The 18,242-nt window shown below is 51.2% G+C and overlaps 3 protein-coding genes across 7 annotated transcripts; 2 read left to right on the top strand and 1 right to left on the bottom strand.

The window, feature by feature from the left end:
• On the top strand, positions 1–2,296 carry LOC127033139 (zinc finger protein 251-like). Its single transcript, XM_050920943.1, has 3 exons — positions 1–130; positions 1,576–1,689; positions 2,058–2,296. Exons 1-3 carry the CDS (start codon positions 4–6, stop codon positions 2,294–2,296), a joined length of 480 nt encoding a protein of 159 aa, XP_050776900.1. The 5' UTR covers positions 1–3.
• Positions 2,297–3,123: 827 nt separating this feature from the next.
• LOC127033367 (zinc finger protein 665-like) lies at positions 3,124–4,579 on the top strand (the record flags this gene model as incomplete). Its single annotated transcript, XM_050921406.1, has 1 exon — positions 3,124–4,579. A coding segment is annotated over one exon (924 nt), but the record flags the coding sequence as incomplete, so codon positions are not given.
• An 877-nt stretch (positions 4,580–5,456) lies between these two features.
• On the bottom strand, positions 5,457–16,280 carry LOC127033283 (zinc finger protein 883-like). Of its 5 annotated transcripts, none has more exons than XM_050921223.1 (5): positions 16,082–16,280; positions 12,804–12,891; positions 12,133–12,259; positions 11,447–11,560; positions 5,457–11,080 (listed from the first exon to the last, which is right to left on the bottom strand). In XM_050921223.1, the coding sequence occupies exons 2-5, from the start codon at positions 12,825–12,827 to the stop codon at positions 9,459–9,461; spliced, it is 1,887 nt and encodes a 628-aa protein (XP_050777180.1). In that variant the 5' UTR covers positions 12,828–12,891; positions 16,082–16,280; the 3' UTR covers positions 5,457–9,458. The 5 variants fall into 5 exon arrangements, with proteins under 5 accessions (XP_050777180.1, XP_050777184.1, XP_050777182.1 ...); XM_050921227.1 differs by having other exon boundaries at positions 5,457–11,077; XM_050921225.1 differs by lacking the exon at positions 16,082–16,280 and adding an exon at positions 15,091–15,645.
• Positions 16,281–18,242: the final 1,962 nt, after the last annotated feature.

The following is an 18,242-nucleotide window of genomic DNA, read 5'->3' as shown; positions in this document are numbered from 1 at the left end:
CAGATGCCAGTGAGCTTCGAGGTGGTGGCTGTGTATTTCACCCATGGGCAGGGGGCTCTGCTGGACCCCGCTCAGAGAGCCCTCTACAGGGACGTCATGCTGGAGAACTACGAGACGGTGACCTCGCTGGGTAAGGGAATCCTGTCCTCTCCGTTATTAGGTGCCGTGGGGTCTGCATGTCTGACTCTGGTCAGGTTCTTCCCTGGTCAGTTAGATTTGAGGAGGGTGTAATAACCTTAGTCCCAGATTTGGACCTTAGCGTCCAAAATATGGGGGTTAGCATGAAAACCTCCAAGCTTAGTTACCAGCTTGGACCTGGTACCTGCTGCCACCACCCAAAAAATTAGAGTGTTTTGGGGCACTCTGGTCCCTCTGAAAAACCTTCCCTGGGGACCCCAAGACCCAAATCCCTTGAGTCTCACAACCAAGGGAAATAATCCTTTTTCCCTTCCCCCCTCCAGGTGCTCCTGGAGAGATACACCGACACAGGCTCTGTGAAACTACACAGAGGGACTCCCCCTCTCCGTTCCCAATCCTGGAAACAAAAAGTACTTTCCTATTCCCCCAGAGGGAATGCAAAATCAGGCTAGCGATCCAACACACAAATCTCCCCTTGATTTCTTCCTCCCACCAATTCCCTGGTGAGTACAGACTCAATTTCCCTGAAGTAAAGAAAAACTCCAACAGGTCTTAAAAGAAAGCTTATATAAAAAGAAAGAAAAATAAGTACAAATGTTCTCTCTGTATTAAGATGATACAACACAGGGTCAATTGCTTAAAAGAATATTGAATAAACAGCCTTATTCAAAAAAGAATACAAATCAAAGCACTCCAGCACTTATATTCATGCAAATACCAAAGAAAAGAAACCATATAACTTACTAGCTGATCTCTTTGTCCTTACACTTAGAAACAGAAGACTAGAAAGTAGAACTACTTCTCCAAAGCTCAGAGAAAGCAGGCAGACGGAAAACAAAGACTCAGAGACACAATTCCCTCCACCCAAAGTTGAAAAAATCCGGTTTCCTGATTGGTCCTCTGGTCAGGTGCTTCAGGTGAAAGAGACATTAACCCTTAGCTATCTGTTTATGACAGAGGGTCACGTAGTCCACAGCTCCATTGTGAGAGACTATCATTTCCATACCCCCTTCGAGGGAACAGAAGAGTCAGAAGCCTAATGGACAGGCTAATTCATCCCTATCTCTCCAGCTGTCAAGGGGCCAGAAGCAGGGTATTGCCCTGCCTGTATTATTTCTCCTTCACGCACCTTTCACCTTCCTTCCTGAGACTAGCTCCATCCATGGGGACGCTCTCGGTTCTGCAGGATTGGAAATAGGCAGCAGTTTAACACCCGAGCTGTGTGTGTGTCAGCAAGTCCCCCACAGCATCTACCCTGAGACCTCCTAGTGAGGGTGTAACAACACCTCCACACACTCAGATGTCTGCTGCTCCTGTAGGGTTTGAGTTACCACAGTCCCATGTAGGGTCAGGTTAAACTCAGGGAATGTTCCTTGTGACAAATACTCTACCAATGCTCCATGTGTCCTGCGCTTGCCTGATTTCACCCCTACGCAGGATTCCCCATTCCCAAACCTGACTTGATCGCCCGGCTGGAACGAGGGGAAGAGCCGTGGGTCCCAGATCTCCAGGCCTCCAAAGAAAGGAAGAGCCCAAGAGGCACCCACAAAGGTGAGGAGTCAGGGAAACTGAGACAAAAACATGTGGTGAGTGAAGGAAAAAACTCGCGCTCCCAGAAGGTGCCATGAGTGAGAGCCCTCAGTTCTGCCCCATCTCACCCAGGTGAGGGCTGAAGTCAGCAGGTGTGACTGAATTTTGCTTGATGACATGACAACTTCCCACCCATCCTGTTGGCTGTCGGAAATTTCCTCCCTGACTTTACTTCTCTGGGAGTGTTGGGGTGGGATGTGGAGGCGGAATCCAATGTCTCCATCTCCCAAACAATTACTGCGTTGTTCGTTACCCTGTGCTATTCTCCTTTCTCTCCTATCTCCTTGGCACAGGCTGTGACTCCTTCTGGATTCTCTCTCTCCCAGCAGGTGATAGGACGGTGAGTGAGAACCAGGAGGAGAATCAGCAGGAGGAAGGTCCTGGGAAAGTGGTATCACAGGAGATGGTTTTCAGAAAAGCTGAAGGGTATTTTTCCCAATGCTTGGAACAGGGAAATGCGTGGAGAGATCGACACAGATCAGAGATGCAGCTGGGAAACTATCTCAGGAAGAAACTGGATGAATCCATTCAAGTGGCGGAGGATGGAAGGATCCCAAGGAAACCGTAGTCCAGCAGACAAGTCACAATGAAGAGAAACCTTACAAATGCCTTGACTGTGGGAAAAGTTTCCGTTTCAGTGTAAACCTTCTTAAGCATTGGAGAACCCACACAGGAAATAAGTCCTACAAATGCTTGGACTGCGGGAAAAGCTTCAGCGAGAAGTAAATCTTTATTATACATCGGAGATTGCACACAGGAGAGAGACCGTATAAATACCTGGAGTTTGGGAGAAGTTTTAGTCAGAGGTCACTCCTTCTTGCACATCAGAGACTGCACACAGGAGAGAGACCCTATAGATGCCTTGAGTGTGGGAAAAGTTTCAGTCAGCGCTCAAACCTTACTAAACATAGGGGAATCCACAAGGCCAACGCTTCCATTTAGGTGGCCTAGGCAATCGCCTAGGGCGTCAGGATTATTAGGGAGCGGCATTTTGCCGGCGGGGGGCGGCAGGCGTCTCCGGTGGACCTGCTGCAGTTGTGCCTGCTGAGGGTCCCCTGGTCCCGCAGCTCCAGTGGAGCTGCCGCAGGCATTCCTGCGGACGGTCCGCAGCTCCGGTGGACCTCCCGCAGGCACGGCTGCAACAGCTCCATCGGAGCCACGGACCAGTGGACCCTCTCCGCAGGAATGCCTGCGGCACTCCACCGCACCTGCAGACCAGCGCGCAGGGCAGCGAAATGGCCGTGTGCTTAGGGCGCTAAAAACACTAACGCCGGTCCTGGGAATCCACACAGCAGAAAGACCATGTAAATGCTTAGATTGTGGAAAAACATTCGGTCAAAGCTCATACCTTATTAAACATCGGAGAATCCACACAGGGAGTAACCGTATAAATGCCTTGAGTGTGGGAAAAATTTCATTCATCACTCAAACCTCACTAAACATAGGAGAATCCACACGGGCGACAAACCCTATGAATGCAACGACTGTGGGAAAAGTTTCATTGAGAGAACAAAACTTACTAGACATCAGGCAATCCACACAGGAGAGAAACCCCATAAATGCTTGGACTGTGGGAAAACTTTCAGTCAGAAGTCCCAACTTCTTATACACGGGAGACTGCACACAGGAGAGAGACCTTATAAATGCCTTGAGTGTGGGAGAAGTTTTAGTCAGAGCTCAAATCTTATTACACATCAGCGAACCCACACAGGAGAGAGACCTAATATATGCCTTGAATGTGGGAAAAGGTTTAAGCACAGTTCATCTCTAACTAATCATAGGAGAATCCACATGGGAGAGAGACTGTATAAATGCCTTGACTGTGGGAAAGGTTTTATAGAAAGTTCATCCCTTACTAAACATGGGAGAATCCACACAGGAGAAAGACCCTATAAATGTCTTGAGTGTGGGAAAAGTTTCAGTTTGAAATCAACCCTTAATTCACATCAGAAAACCCACGCAGAAGAGAAACCCCATAAATGCCTGGACTGTGGGAACACTTTTGCTAGGCGCTCAATCCTTACTAAACATGGAAGAATCCACATGGGGGAGAGACCTTATAAATGCTTTGACTGTGGGAAAAGCTTCAGTAAGAGCTCAGAGCTCACCAAACATCAGAGAATCCACAAGGGTGAGAGAACCAAGAAATTGTTTGACCGCAGGAAAAGATTCAAGTTGACTTCACACATCACTGACCACACAACAGAATCTGCGGGAAGCTTCATTTGGTGCTCCCGGAGTATCAGGCACCTGCAAATCCACATAGGGAAGAAACCTCTGAGATGTTCTCATTGTGGAAAATGCTTCAAGTGGAGCTAACGCCATGATGGACATCAGAGACTCCTCCACACAGCAGGGAAATTCTCTCAGGGCCCTGACTAGGGCTAGTCATGGTGACAATCCCATTTCCTTGTTCCAACCCACATCAGGGGCATTTGGCTCCCAAGGACCCAGCTGCCCATAGCTGCGGTGAGGATCCAGCAGCAGCTGAGCAGCAGCTGGTCAGTGACCCTCTGGCTCTGCCTGGTCTAAGCAAACCCCGGGCAGAGGAGAAGCCCTAATTAGCCCATCCTCCACCCCATCCCCACCCCCCCTGCTGCGGTCCTGGCTGCTGAGCTGATGGGCCATGGGTGAGGGAAAGGAGAGAGAGAAACTCCTCCAGCTGCTCCCTCTGCCTGGCTGAAGTTCCCCCCCTCCCTTCCCCTCCCAGTCGGGATCCCCCTGCCACGAAGATGAGGAGGACACTTGGGCCAGGCTGCAGCTCAGAAACAGCCCTGATTGGTCACCTTCCCAGTTGGTCCATTCCCCTACATCCATAGCTGAGAAATGGCTGCCAGATCCCACCTACCCAGGTCCCAGCCCCTGGGGAAGGGGTCCCACAAATAGGCCCTGACTTATGCCTGTCGTTGCGTTCTGGGCTTCTGCCAGCACCCTGCCACTGTGACGGCAACCGATACTGCCTTCACCTCATGAATACCCCCACTGCACCCCCCCAGCACCCACAACTCTAACCCCCCAGCTCCCTGCCCCTCAGTGTCCTCTTTTTGGGGACCTGGAATATGGTTACCCTAGTAACAAACATACAGTAAAATCTCACGATTCTACATGCACTGGTGTTACACACATTTCAATGGCATAATGTTCAGCAGATCATCAGTTTTCCAATGATTGCTCACCGGGCATTCTTTATGTACAATGTATCATAAACCATCTTGAAGAGGTTAACATGAGGTACAGGGGATTAGTCACAAGAGAGATGCAGTGTGGTGTCAGTGGGGCAGAGACAGTTTCTCTTGTCCCCACGCAGGACACTGCAGTAGATGGGGAGGGGGTTGTGACAGGTTCCTCCCGGGGTGCCATCTGGAACTGGGGTACCACTGATCCCCCCTATCCAACCGGCCTGTGTTCCCTATATACTGTATTGCTGTGACCAGCCTGCGAAGCCCTCTCCCAAGCTTGTCTGCACTTTGCCAGCACACATACAGGTAGGGACACACCCAGCTGGAGTTCATACAGAATCTGTGATCAGCTCTGCATGGGAAGGCACAGCTAAGGCACTTGAGAGTTCCTAAGGCACGCACCTCCCTCTGGAATTTAAAACAAAAATTATACCATCCTGCGCTGCACAGGAAATTGTAGTGTAAGCTCCTGAAATTCACCCCCTCCCTCAATGTGGAGAGGAATATAAACAGCTTTCTGCTCCAAGTTATGTTTTCCACACACACTGGTTTTAGATAAAGCAAAAACAAGTTTATTAACTACAAAAGATAGATTATAAAGGATGCCAAACAGATCAAAGCAGATTACCTAGCAAATAAACAAAACACAATTTAAGCTTAATGTACTAAAGAGATTGGATATGAAAAGCAACTTCTCACCCTAAATAATGATTTAAGCCGGTTCCAGAGATTCTTAAGGGGTCAGCTGCCCTTGTTTGCAGCTTAAAATTCTCAGGAATTCCTTTCACAGGCTAGAAACCCCTCTAGCCTGGATTCGGCACTCCTCTCCAGTTCAGTCCTTGTTCCCCAGAGTCTCCTCTGGGCAGGGAATAAGGGAAGAACCATGATGTCATCACTCCCCTGCTTTAAATAGCTTGTGCATATGGTGGGAATCCTTTGTCGCCAAGCTTGGTTCCCACACCTTTCAGTGGAAAAATACTGGTTTTCCAAGATGGAGTCCAGTACTAGGTGATCTGGTCACATGACCCTGTAGCATCACAGTAGCCATGACTTGCAGGTGGTTTGAAGCTTCCTCAGGAAGGCTCCTTGGTGGGAGATTAGCTTTGTTGAAGACCTATTATTCTCTCCAATGGCACTTACCAGCCAGCCATTTAGACTGAATCGTTCCCCAGGTGTAAACACATTTGTAATACACATACAGAGTCAATATTCCTAACTTTGATATAAAAATGATACACGCATACAAATAGGATAATCATGTTCAGTAAATTATAACCTTTACAATGATCTGTCACATGACCTATCTTGTTTAAAATACATCATAGTTATGCCATAACCATATCATAATAGCATCTCTATAAAGATATGGGATGCCGTACCACAGTGACCAGCTGCGCTGTCAGGTTCCCCATCTCCCCCTGGCCTTAATGCTGGGTGTCGGCCTGGCTTCAAGGCTGGCCCAGGTCTGTTGACATCCCCGGATCTCTTCTTGCCTGCGCCCAACCTCGGCATCTCAGCAACAGGGAGATGCTGCCCCTCCTCCCTCATTCTTTTTGGGATGTTGTTCATGGCCCTTTAGAGTTCAGGTGCAGCTACACACAACACTCGCAGTCCAATTCTAGTTTCTCTCTGCAGTGAGTTCACAGTTCTGAGCTTCAGTTATCTGTCTCTGAAGAGCAAACCAGCAGTTTCCCAGCTCAGTTACCCCCACCTTCTCCCACTCCCAATGGTATCTCACATCTCTGTGGGGATCAGGCAGTAACTTCATTCCCCATTTCGGTCTCAGCCTCTCGCAGTGTTACTTTAGCTCGCCCTATCATGTTTCTGCTGAGAGATACTGATCACTGTCGTCCTTTAAACCACACACAAAAATCTCAAGACAAACAGTTAGATAAAGATTAGAATCAAATCTAAAAAAGGACGATTTTGGCAAATGACCATTTGTCTCGTGAATTCCTCAACAAATCTGAGCTACGTCCTGTCAAACTAAACCAATATCAAAGTATGTGACCTAACGGCCTTCATGAAGAGAGAGAAACCCACAAACCCTTATAGATTCTCTGATGTTTGGGTGGGCTATAAAACACTTTCATATCATACAGTGAAATCTCAGAGAATCCTTTAAGACTCAAAATCAGGGGAAAAAAAGATACCTATTTTCTTCTGAAGTGGCTAAAAAGGCATAATTTCTCACCTCATTATTTGGTTGTATTAGTTGCAAAAGTATTAGCATAAATATAATTTAAGAATGAGAGAGATATACAAAAAACCTTCCCATCTAAAAATAATCTGGATTAGCCTAGAAAAAGTCAGGAAGCAATTTTACCAATAGATGGAAACAGGGCTATAAATTCTGAAAGGTCAAACTGTGCTTTGAGGTTCATTGGGATTTCCGTCCACTCCCAGGTATGTGACACTTCCTTCTCCAGCCCTCCAGGGTCTGACTTAAGATCATAGACATCAAAACTGTGACTCCTAAATATGGAGAGCCAGGGACATGGTGGTAAGTGACACCTTGGAAGGTGGAGAGGTAGGATGGAGACAGGATAAAACTCTCCATCGCTTGGACAGAGGCTGCTCTATCGAGAGTGGACCATGACAGTGCTGGGGGAAGGAGGGAATCCCTCAGGCTCACCCCATTGCCTTAAACTAGCACAGAAGCTAAAACACCACTTTTTTACTGTCCCTGCTCTCACTTTTTTAGCATGTAGTTAATTCTGGTCCACAAGGGAGAAAATGTTCAAACACCTAAATGCTTTTCAGCACAGCCTGGAGTAAGGTGAGACTATTTGGGAATGAGACAATCCGGCCCCAATGGGGGAACTCAGGGACTAATGATCACCCTGTGAACGGGAGGGGGTCACAACACATAAGTAAAGGTACGATTTTGTTATAGATTCGCAGAAGTCACGGAATCTGTGACTTCCAGAGACCTCTGTGACTTCAGCCCATGGCGGCTTGGAGCTGCGGGGTCCCCCTGTGACCCATGGCAGCCGAGAGCTGCCCCCTGGAGCTCTGAGCTGCTGCAGGCTGTGTGGGTGTCCCACAGCTCCCGCTGCCGTGGGTGGCTGCCAGGACTTTGAGTCACCGTAGGTGGCTGGGGCCCCCCACAGCTCCTGGATGCCACAGGCACTGGGGGGCCCAGGAGCTCTGAGCCACAAATGGTGGGGAGACCTCAGAGCTCTGAGATAGAGCTCCCGCAGCTGCCCAGCCGCCATGAGACCCCAGAGCCCCCGCAGCAATGGGTGCTGGAGCCTTCTCCCTCCCCATTTTTTCATAGATGTTATTAGTAAGAGTCGCAGACAGATCACGGGCTTCCGTGAATATTTCTTTATTGCCTGCCACCTGTCCATGACTTTTATTAAAAATATCCATGACAAAATCTTAGCATTACACATAAGATGCTCGGAGTGAGTTTACACCAGGAAATCCGGTGCACAGTCACAAAGATGCACTGGCTGATCCTGACCATCATTCCTACCATAGATGTCCAGAAGCTGATGCTGTGAAGGCAGAGGGGGGATCTCCAGGCCTCCCACAAAAGGCCCTCTGGGAATCAGCCCCTCTCAGTGGTGCTGTCTGAACGCAGAGGGGGCAGGGGGATGGGGCAGATAGGGTGAGTGATGAGAGGCAGCACCTCGCTACCCCTGTGCTCTCCCTCACCTCTAATCCCATGAGCCCCAAACACTCGATACCCCAGCACCCAGCTCCCCCTGATCCCCAGCTCCAACCATTCAATCCCATTTCCTTCCATAACCCATCAGTCTGGTCCCTCATTATTTGATCCCCTGGAGCCCAGCGCCCTGGGTGATTTGGGGAGGGGAGGAGTTACCAGCCCCCAGGAACACTCGCTCTGCAGGGAACAGCTCCAGGTAAGTGGAGGAGCCCATCTCAGGGGCTGAGGACAGTTGTCTAGAGTGAAGGTGGGGCCTGGCCCAAGTGTCCTTCTCATCTCTATAGCAGGGGGATCCCAGCTGGGAGGGGAAGGGAGAGGTGGGAACTTCAGCCAGGCAGAGGGAGCAGCTGGAGGAGTTTCTCTCCTTTCCCTCACCCATGGCCCATCAGCTCAGCAGCCAGGACTGCAACGGGGGGGGGGGGGGGGGGGGGGGAGGGGGAGGGGTGGAGGAGGGGCTAATTGGGGCTTCTCCTCTGCCTGGGGTTTGCTTAGACCAGGCAGAGCTAGAGGGTCACTGACCAGCTGCTGCTCGGCTGCTGCTGGATCCTCACCGCAGCGATGGGCAGCTGGATCCTTGGGAGCCAAATGCCCCTGATGTGTGTGGGAACGAGGAAATGGCTTGGTCACCATGACTAGCCCTAGTCAGGGCCCTGAGAGAATTTCCCTGCTGTGTGGAGGAGTCTCTGATGTCCATCATGGCGTTAGCTCCACTTGAAGCATTTTCCACAATGAGAACATCTCAGAGATTTCTTCCCTATGTGGATTGGCAGGTGCCTGATACTCCGGGAGCACCAAATGAAGCTTCCCCCAGATTCTAATGGGTGGTCAGTGATGTGTGAAGTCAACTTGAATCTTTTCCTGCGGTCAAGCGATTTCTAGGTTCTCTCACCCTTGTGGATTCTCTGATGTTTGGTGAGCTCTGAGCTCTTACTGAAGCTTTTCCCACAGTCAAAGCATTTATAAGGTCTCTCCCCCATGTGGATTCTTCCATGTTTAATAAGGGATGAGCGCCTAGCAAAAGTGTTCCCACAGTCCAGGCATTTATGGGGTTTCTCTTCTGCATGGGTTTTCTGATGTGAATTAAGGGTTGATTTCAAACTGAAACTTTTCCCACACTCAAGACATTTATAGGGTCTTTCTCCTGTGTGGATTCTCCCATGTTTAGTAAGGGATGAACTTTCTATAAAACCTTTCCCACACTCGAGGCATTTATGCGGTCTCTCTCCCGTGTGGATTCTCCCATGTTTAGTAAGGGATGAACTTTCCATAAAACTTTTCCCACATTCAAGGCATTTATAGGGTCTCTCTCCCGTGTGGATTCTCCTATGATTAATTAGGGATGAACTGTGCTTAAACCTTTTCCCACATTCAAGGCATACATTAGGTCTCTCTCCCGTGTGGGTTCGCTGATGTGTAATAAGATTTGAGCTCTGACTAAAACTTCTCTCACACTCAAGGCATTTATAAGGTCTCTCTCCTGTGTGCAGTCTCCGGTGTATAAGAAGTTGGGACTTCTGACTGAAAGTTTTCCCACAATCCAAGCATTTATGGGGTTTCTCTCCTGTGTGGATTGCCTGATGTCTAGTAAGTTTTGTTCTCTCAATGAAACTTTTCCCACAGTCGTTGCATTCATAGGGTTTGTCGCCCGTGTGGATTCTCCTATGTTTAGTGAGGTTTGAGTGACGAATGAAATTTTTCCCACACTCAAGGCATTTATATGGTCTCTCTCCTGTGTGGATTCTCTGATGTTTAATAAGGTATGAGCTTTGACCGAATGTTTTCCCACAATCCAAGCATTTATATGGTCTTTCTGCTGTGTGGATTCCCCTATGTTTAGTAAGGTTTGAGCGCTGACTGAAAGTTTTCCCACAGTCCAGGCATTTATGCGGTTTCTCTCCCGTGTGTGTTTTCCGATGTCTATTAAGGGTTGATTTCAAACTGAAACTTTTCCCACACTCAAGGCATCTATAGGGTCTCTCTCCTGTGTGCAGTCTCTGATGTGCAAGAAGGAGTGACCTCTGACTAAAACTTCTCCCGAACTCCAGGTATTTATACGGTCTCTCTCCTGTGTGCAATCTCCGATGTATAATAAAGTTTGACTTCTCGCTGAAGCTTTTCCCACAGTCCAAGCATTCGTAGGACTTCTCTCCTGTGTGGGTTCGCCAATGTTTAAGAAGGTTTGCACTGAAACGGAAACTTTTCCCACAGTCAAGGCATTTGTAAGGTTTCTCTTCATTGTGACTTTTCTGCTGGACTACGGTTTCCTTGGGATCCTTCCATCCTCTGCCACCTTGAATGGATTCATCCAGTTTCTTCCTGAGATGGTTTCCCAGCTGCATCTCTGATCTGTGTCGATCTCTCCAGGCATTTCCCTGTTCCAAGCACTGGGAAAAATTCCCTTCAGCTTTTCTGAAAACCATCTCCTGTGATACCACTTTCCCAGGACCTTCCTCCTGCTGATTCTCCTCCTTGTTCTCACTCACCGTCCTATCACCTGCTGAGAGAGAGAGAATCCAGAAGGAGTCACAGCCTGTGCCAAGGAGACAGGACAAAAAGGGGAATAGCACAGGGGTAACGAACAACGCAGTAATTGTTTGGGAGATGGAGACACTGGATTCTTCCTCCACATCCCACCCCAACACTCCCAGAGAAGTAAAGTCAGGGAGGAAATTTCCGACAGCCAACAGGATGGGTGGGAAGTTGTCATGTCATCAAGTAAAATTCAGTCACACCTGCTGACTGCAGCCCTCACCTGGGTGAGATGGGGCAGAACTGAGGGCTCTCACTCATCGCACATTTCGGGAGCGCGAGTTTTTTCCTTCACTCACCACATGTTTTTGTCTCAGTTTCCCTGACTCCTCACCTTTGTGGGTGCCTCTTGGGCTCTTCCTTTCTTCAGAGGCCTGGAGATCTGGGACCCACGGCTCTTCCCCTTGTTCCAGCCGGGCGATCAGGTCAGGTTTGGGAATGGGGAATCCTGCGTAGCAGTGAAATCAGGCAAGCTCAGGACACATGGAGCATTGGTAGAGTATTTTTCACAAGGAACATTCCCTGAGTTTAACCTGACCCTACATGGGACTGTGGTAACTCAAACCCTACAGGAGCAGCAGACATCTGAGGGAGCGGAGGTGTTGTTACACCCTCACTAGGAGGTCTCAGGGTAGATGCTCTGGGGGACTTGCTGACACACAGACAGCTCGGGTGTCAAACTGCTGCCTATTTCCAATCCTGCAGAACCGAGAGCGTTCCCATGGATGGAGCTAGTCCCAGGAAGGAAGGTGAACGGTGCGTGAAGGAGAAATAATACAGGCAGGGCAATACCCTGCTTCTGGCCCCTTGACAGCTGGAGAGATAGGGATGAATTAGCCTGTCCATTAGGCTTCTGACTCTTCTGTTCCCTCGAACGGGGTATGGAGACGAAAGTCTCTCACAATGGAGCTGTGGACTACGTGACCCTCCTCAAATCTAACTGACCAGGGAAGAACCTGACCAGAGTCAGACATGCAGACCCCACAGCACCTAATAACGGAGACGACAGGATTCCCTTACCCAGCGAGGTCACCAGCTCATAGTTCTCCAGCATGACGTCCCTGTAGAGGGCTCTCTGAGTGGGGTCCAGCAGAGCCCCCTGCCCCTGGGTGAAATACACAGCCACCTTCTCGAAGGTCACCGGCATCTGAAACAAGAGTCCCCCACTCAGCACCTGCTGCCCCAGCCACAATCCTGCTAGTCACAGGAAAAGGAAAAGAATTCGTAGCTCTGGGAGGGCCACAGTAACAAACTCAGACCCCTACTGCTCAGAGCAGCCAGGGGGCTTCAGGAGGTGGGAGAAGTTGAGAGCTCCTTGTCCCCCCAGCAAAAAGAGCAGGGCAGAGTCTTCTCATTTCCCACACACCTGCCAACCACAGGCTGATCCGGGAAGCAGAGCTCTGAGCCAGGGACAGCTTCCCTTCATATTTCACAGCAGTTTCTGGGTAGTGAGTCCTGGCTCCAGCACTGGGAGTCTGGTTAGTTTTCCCAGCTTTCCCCAGTGGAGTGTTTCCTGCTTCAGAAATGGGGGAATCCCCCCCTGCCAATGGGCCTTTTTTAGAAAATCAGGCCCAGGTGCAATGTGTCATAGAGGGTTTACACACCCTGTCCCCTCCCTGCTTCATCCTATGTCTTTCCTGCCCCTCTCACTGTCTCTCAACCCCACCTGCAACTCCCTGAAAATCCCCTACCTGAGCTGGCTCCATCAAAGCCATTTCCCTTCCCCGTGTCCTGGAAGATAGGATGATCTGGAGTGAAATGTGGACGTGATTCCTCAGCCTGTCAGGGTGAGAGGGGCAATGGGGGAGGTTTCAGAAGGGGCTTGAGTGCATGTCACACCCCCTTCTCCCTGCAGACCAACGCTCTGGGCTCTGGACTCTGCCACGCTGGGAAAACCCTCAGTCACTTTATTACAACACAGACCTGGCCTCTCCCACCAGCACGAACCCCCTGAGACACTTTTAAAACCCCCCAGAGATGGAGTCACTAAGACAAAGTCTAGAAAGGAGCAGAATCAAAGGAGCCACTTTGTAAGATCTCCCCCGACATTGGCCCCGAGGGCAGCTCATCCCCGCAGCAGCACGGTGACCCGGCCAGGGCAGGATCTGGCTTCTCCTGTCAGCTCCTCCCCTTGTTCCTAGGGGAGTCAGTCTGCCCAGGGGATGCAGGGAACGGATCCGGGCAGGGAAGGGAGCTGGGAACCTCCCTCCCCGCTTCTTGCTCCTGCTGCCCCTTTCGGTCTCGCCCCTCCCCTTCCTGTCTCCTTCCCTCCCCCTCTGCCTGGGAGAACTGGGGACTGTCCCGTTCCCATGGGCATTTGTTCTCCAGTGTGAGCCTGCTGGGTCACTGGGGGCAGCAGCTCAGAGACCCACAGACTCATGGGGAGCCCCTCCCCCTCTGGTACAAATTCACCAGCAGGTCCCTGAATGGGGCCCTTTGTGCAGAATCACTGTCCTGCCCAGCCACAGCACTTTCCCTCCAAAAGAACAGGAGTACTTGTGGCACCTTAGAGACTAACATATTTATTTGGGCATAAGTTTTCGTGGGCTAGAACCCACTTCATCGGATGCATGGAGTGGAAAATACAGTAGGAAGATATATATCCACAGAGAACATGAAAAAATGGGGGTTGCCATACCAACTATAACAAGAGTAATCAATTAAGGTGGGCTATTAACAGCAGGGGAAAAAAACCTTTTGTAGTGATAATCAGGATGGCCCATTTCCAACAGTTGACAAGAAGGTGTGAGTAACAGTAGGGGAAAAAACTAGCATGGGGAAATAGTTTTTACTTTGTGTAATGACCCAACCACTCCCAGTCTTTATTCAAGCCTAATTTAATGGTGTCCAGGTTGCAAATTAATTGCAATTCTGCAGTTTCTTGTTGGAGTCTGTTTTTGAAGGTTTTTTTGTTCTCTTTCCTCGCCTGCCAGCTCCGGCTCAGGAGTTGGTGCGGGAAAAGCCCAGGGTTGGGCACAGAGGGGACTTTAATTAAAGTCTCTCCCCAGCACAGACCTGCCGGAGGAGCAGCAGCTGCTTAGTCTGGGCTCCAGGATCACAAAGGAGGATGCAACATCAACTGACCCAGGAAGCTCAGTTAACTCCTGGGCTCTAATATCATGAGCAGGGAGAGACAGAGAGACACCAGCCTCCTCTGCTCAGCAGTAACCAGAGGTGCCCTCCCATGACTGGGCCTCCCTGGGCTGCCCCAGCAGATCCCAGGCACAGGTCAGCAGCTGCAGATTTCATTTGTCCACCTGGACTCACACAAGAAGAGAACTAGAGAACCAGTTTGAACTGGTAGTTTTTAATGGAACTGGAACCACACTCGAACCATAATTTTTCTCTTACTCAGTCAATCAGAGTCTAAGTCAAACTTGGGGGGACGGGGGCGTGTGTGGGGGAGTCTACTAGCTAAAATAAAGTTTCAGCAATTTTTCAGCTCAATATTTGACAAAATAAAATAAAACCTACTCTGATCTCACTCATTATAAAACAAGACAACAGCCAGGAATGTGATCATTACTGGAATGGCCTGTCCCAGTAGAAGGAGAAGAGAAAGGGGCAGCCCACATTAATTCTTCAAAGCTAAGGGAAAAAACTGCTCAATTCTTCTTCGCCTTACACAGGCCTCTTCTCACCTGTCCCTACCACTCGGGGCAGCTCCTCCCTCCAACTGCCTCACCTGAGGCCAGAGCCCCTGCTTCTCCTCTTTCCCCCGTCAGAACCTAGAGCCAGACCATAGAATGATCAGAGCAGCTCAGGGAGCCCGGGCTGGGGTGCGAGAGAACATCCCCCAGACTGTATCCCCACCCCACAGTGTGCACTGCCCAGGGCAGGTGGAGGCTCTGGGGCTCCTCAAAGCAGCCTGGGGTCCCTGGGTGCCTCTTGCTATGGCCTGACTCTGGTTTCTGGCCTGGCTAGTAAGAGGGGTCTCAGGGAATGAGGAGGAGTAAGGGGCGGGGCCTCATAGCTCACCTCAGCCCCGCCCACAGGGAACAGGCTGGCGCTGCCCCTGAGCCTGGGGCAGGTGCAGAGCCCTGGCACCGCGAATCCGGGACAAATGGTGTCTCACAGTCATTCAGCCCGGGATCAGGACATGAAGTCTGCACTTCAGGCACGAGCGGCGCCAGGGTTTTTAGCGCCCTAGGTGGGGGTCCTTCCGCGCTCCCGGTCTTCGGGGCACTTCAGCGGCGGGTCCCGGAGCGAGTGAAGGACCCGCCGCCGAATTGCCACCAAAGCCCTGGAGCGCGTAAGGATCCCCCACCACCGAATTGCCGCCGAGGGTGGCAAAATGCCCTCCTCCCAAATCCTGGCGCCCTAGGTGACTGCCTAGGTTGCCTAAATGGAAGCGCCGGCCCTGACTACAGGACTGTCCTGCCCAAATCAGGACAGATGGTCACCCTGCCCTCCCCTCACTGCTAGTTTGGCCATTTCTAGGGGAACAAATCCGCACTGGCAGCTGGGCAGGGAAGCCTCCTGACAAGGGAACTGCCTTGTATCTCTCCCTACCCCAGGGCTCTCCCTCCCCCCAAAATCCGCTCTTGCTCTGTCTCCTCCCCACATTCCCCCTTCCCCTCGTAGTGACCCCCCCCCCATCTTCCCTCCAGTCCAGCCTCCTTCCCTCAGCCCCATCATTCCCCCCACGCCCTGATTCCCCTACAACACCCCATCCTCCCTTCGGTGCAACCTGCCCCTTGCACCCCCCTCCTGCCCCCGACCTCACACTTCTCTGCTCCCCCTCAATCCCCCCCGCGCCCCTCTTCAGTCCCCTTCCGGCTCCCCCCACGTGTGTCTGTCCCACTCCCAGCACGGCCCGGGCTGGCTCCTCCCGCCCCGCACGCACCGGGGCTGGCGGCAGCTTTCCCGGGCCCCGGGCAGGAATCGCAGCCAGCTCCGCTGGGAGCAGCCCGGGGCCAAACCTCCCCCTGCAGCCCGGGGGTGACGGGGGGAGGCGGGTCTCTCTCACCTTCCCTCCGAGCGGGGCCCCCCGGGGCAGGGGCCGGGCCGGGCTGGGGGCTCTGCCCTGGGAGAGGCTCCTGGGGAGCAGCGGGAAGGGCCCTGCTGGAGATTCCCCTCTCCCGGCTGCAGCCAGGGCTCCGGGCTCCCAGCACCAGCCGCCGGGGCTCGGGGATCTCGCCAGGAGCCTGGGAGCCAGAGTCACCGCAGCGGCTACGAGTCACTTCCTGCTGCCGGGCCGGAGCTCAGCGCTCGTTCCCACCCAGCTGCTCCTGGGTCCTAGCGATATCCCCGCACTGCGCTTCGCCTCTCTGTGTCTGGCTTCTGTTAGCATCACAGATGTTATGGTGAGAAGGGATCATCACAAATCGATCATCTAGCCCAGAGGTTCTCACGACCAAATTTTTGGTGGCATCAGAGTGCAGCCAGCAGCTCTCGCTGGTGACTGCTATGATGCTTTTTCCTAAAATAATTAATTAATTTTAGGAAAAACCATTAGATGTGCACAAAAAAAGTGGGGGAACAGTCCTGCTATTGTGGGGAACTTTCTTGGTTTATGCGCCACCGCAGTGGAATCAGAAAGTGAAAGGAACTGAGTCCTCACTCCCACTCCCTTTACCCAGAGACCTGCCTGTCCTCGAGGTCTCTCCCCTTCCACTGTTCTGTGTGGCAGAGCTCTTGTAATCCCAACAAGGCTGGGCCCAGAATTCCTGTGGGGCTCAACCCCCAACCTTCTCATGGTCACTCAGGACAGGGGCTAGGGTGTCCCCTCTGTGGGGTGCTCTCTCCACTCTGCAAGCTTCCCTGATCTCTTCCCTGACCATTGCATAGAGTTCAGAACAAATACCATTTATTAAATGCAAGTAATAAAAAAAAAATTAAGGAAAAAATGGGAAAAATGAAAGGAAAACATGTCACCTCACTTTGTGGGCACAGGGGGATCCACAACCAGTCTCTCTGGAATGTCAGGGCAGTTCACAGACTGTTCGTCAGAGGCCTTGGCTGTGCTGCAGGGATGCTGCAGGTTGGACACGTGCTCTAGTGGTGGCCAGATGCCCTCAGGCTCTAGGTGGCAGGACCCTTCTTCCCGGCATCCGTCTCCTCCTGTCAGGGTTATGCTCCTCCAAGTCTGGTACGCAAGGCCCCTTGGTTGGGGGCATCTCCCTGCACCAGGCTCTCTGCTCAGGGTCCCCCTCACTCTCCCCAGGTGCTCACTGCACCTGGCTACACACTGCCCCAGATGCAGCTCCCCTCTGCCTCAGCACTGCAGATGCTCTGCCTTCACCTCACCTTCTTGGGCTGCACCTCTCTGGCTCTGGCTGGGGCTGCTCTGCTCCCAGCACCACTCTCCTCTCCCCTTATCGCCTCCTGCCCTGCACCAGCATACGTGTTTATTTTTATATTTAGGTCCTTAGAGCCTTTGCTGGAGACAAGAGGCCTGAAAACAAACTGATCAATGCCAAGGCAGTGTTGCCAGCACCACATAATCAAAAATCTTGAGGATCGCTGAAGGAAACATGAGGGGGTTTTTTCTAAAAAATTAAATTCTGGAGTTTTTGTTTGTTTTGGAGCGTTCATGATTCGCTCTGGTCACGTTCTCAACTCTTTCTACTCAGCCATGAGAGCAAGACACTGACCTTTGTTAAAGTGAGAGCTGAGATTGTCACATAATCACAGGATTCCAGGAGCTGGCATCTTAAGAGAAACACCAGCCAGTGAAGGAGTCAGTGTGAAATTAGGAAAGTTTGTGACAACCCTAATGTGATGTTTTTGTGATCTGATGTGACAGGAAACAGCTGCACTCCTAGCGATTCCAAGTCCTTACCTGGCCCCTATCACTGCACTGTCTGAGCACCTCACAAATGCCAATGTGATTAGCCTCACCATACTGCTGTGCAGAGACAACCTGCCCACAGTGTAGGGGTTGGGGGCAGAGTGAGGGCAGCACTTTCAGCTGATGTTACTGAACACGCTCAGTCTCTGTGAGCATGGTCACTGCAAGACAGGCAGCAAAACTGGGGGACATATGACCCCATGTGCCCTCTTTCCCCCTCCCCCACACCCATATGATGCCTCTGCTGCTGTGAGATGGGGAAGGGCTGTTTCCCCCTTTTTAGAAAAGGGGAAATTCAGGCCCAGACAGAATCAGTGACTTGCCTCACTTCACACAG

The sequence above is a fragment of the Gopherus flavomarginatus genome, chromosome 12, assembly GCF_025201925.1.
Source record: "Gopherus flavomarginatus isolate rGopFla2 chromosome 12, rGopFla2.mat.asm, whole genome shotgun sequence".
NCBI lineage: Eukaryota > Metazoa > Chordata > Testudines > Testudinidae > Gopherus > Gopherus flavomarginatus.
This window is presented reverse-complemented; position numbering and strand designations above follow the sequence as displayed.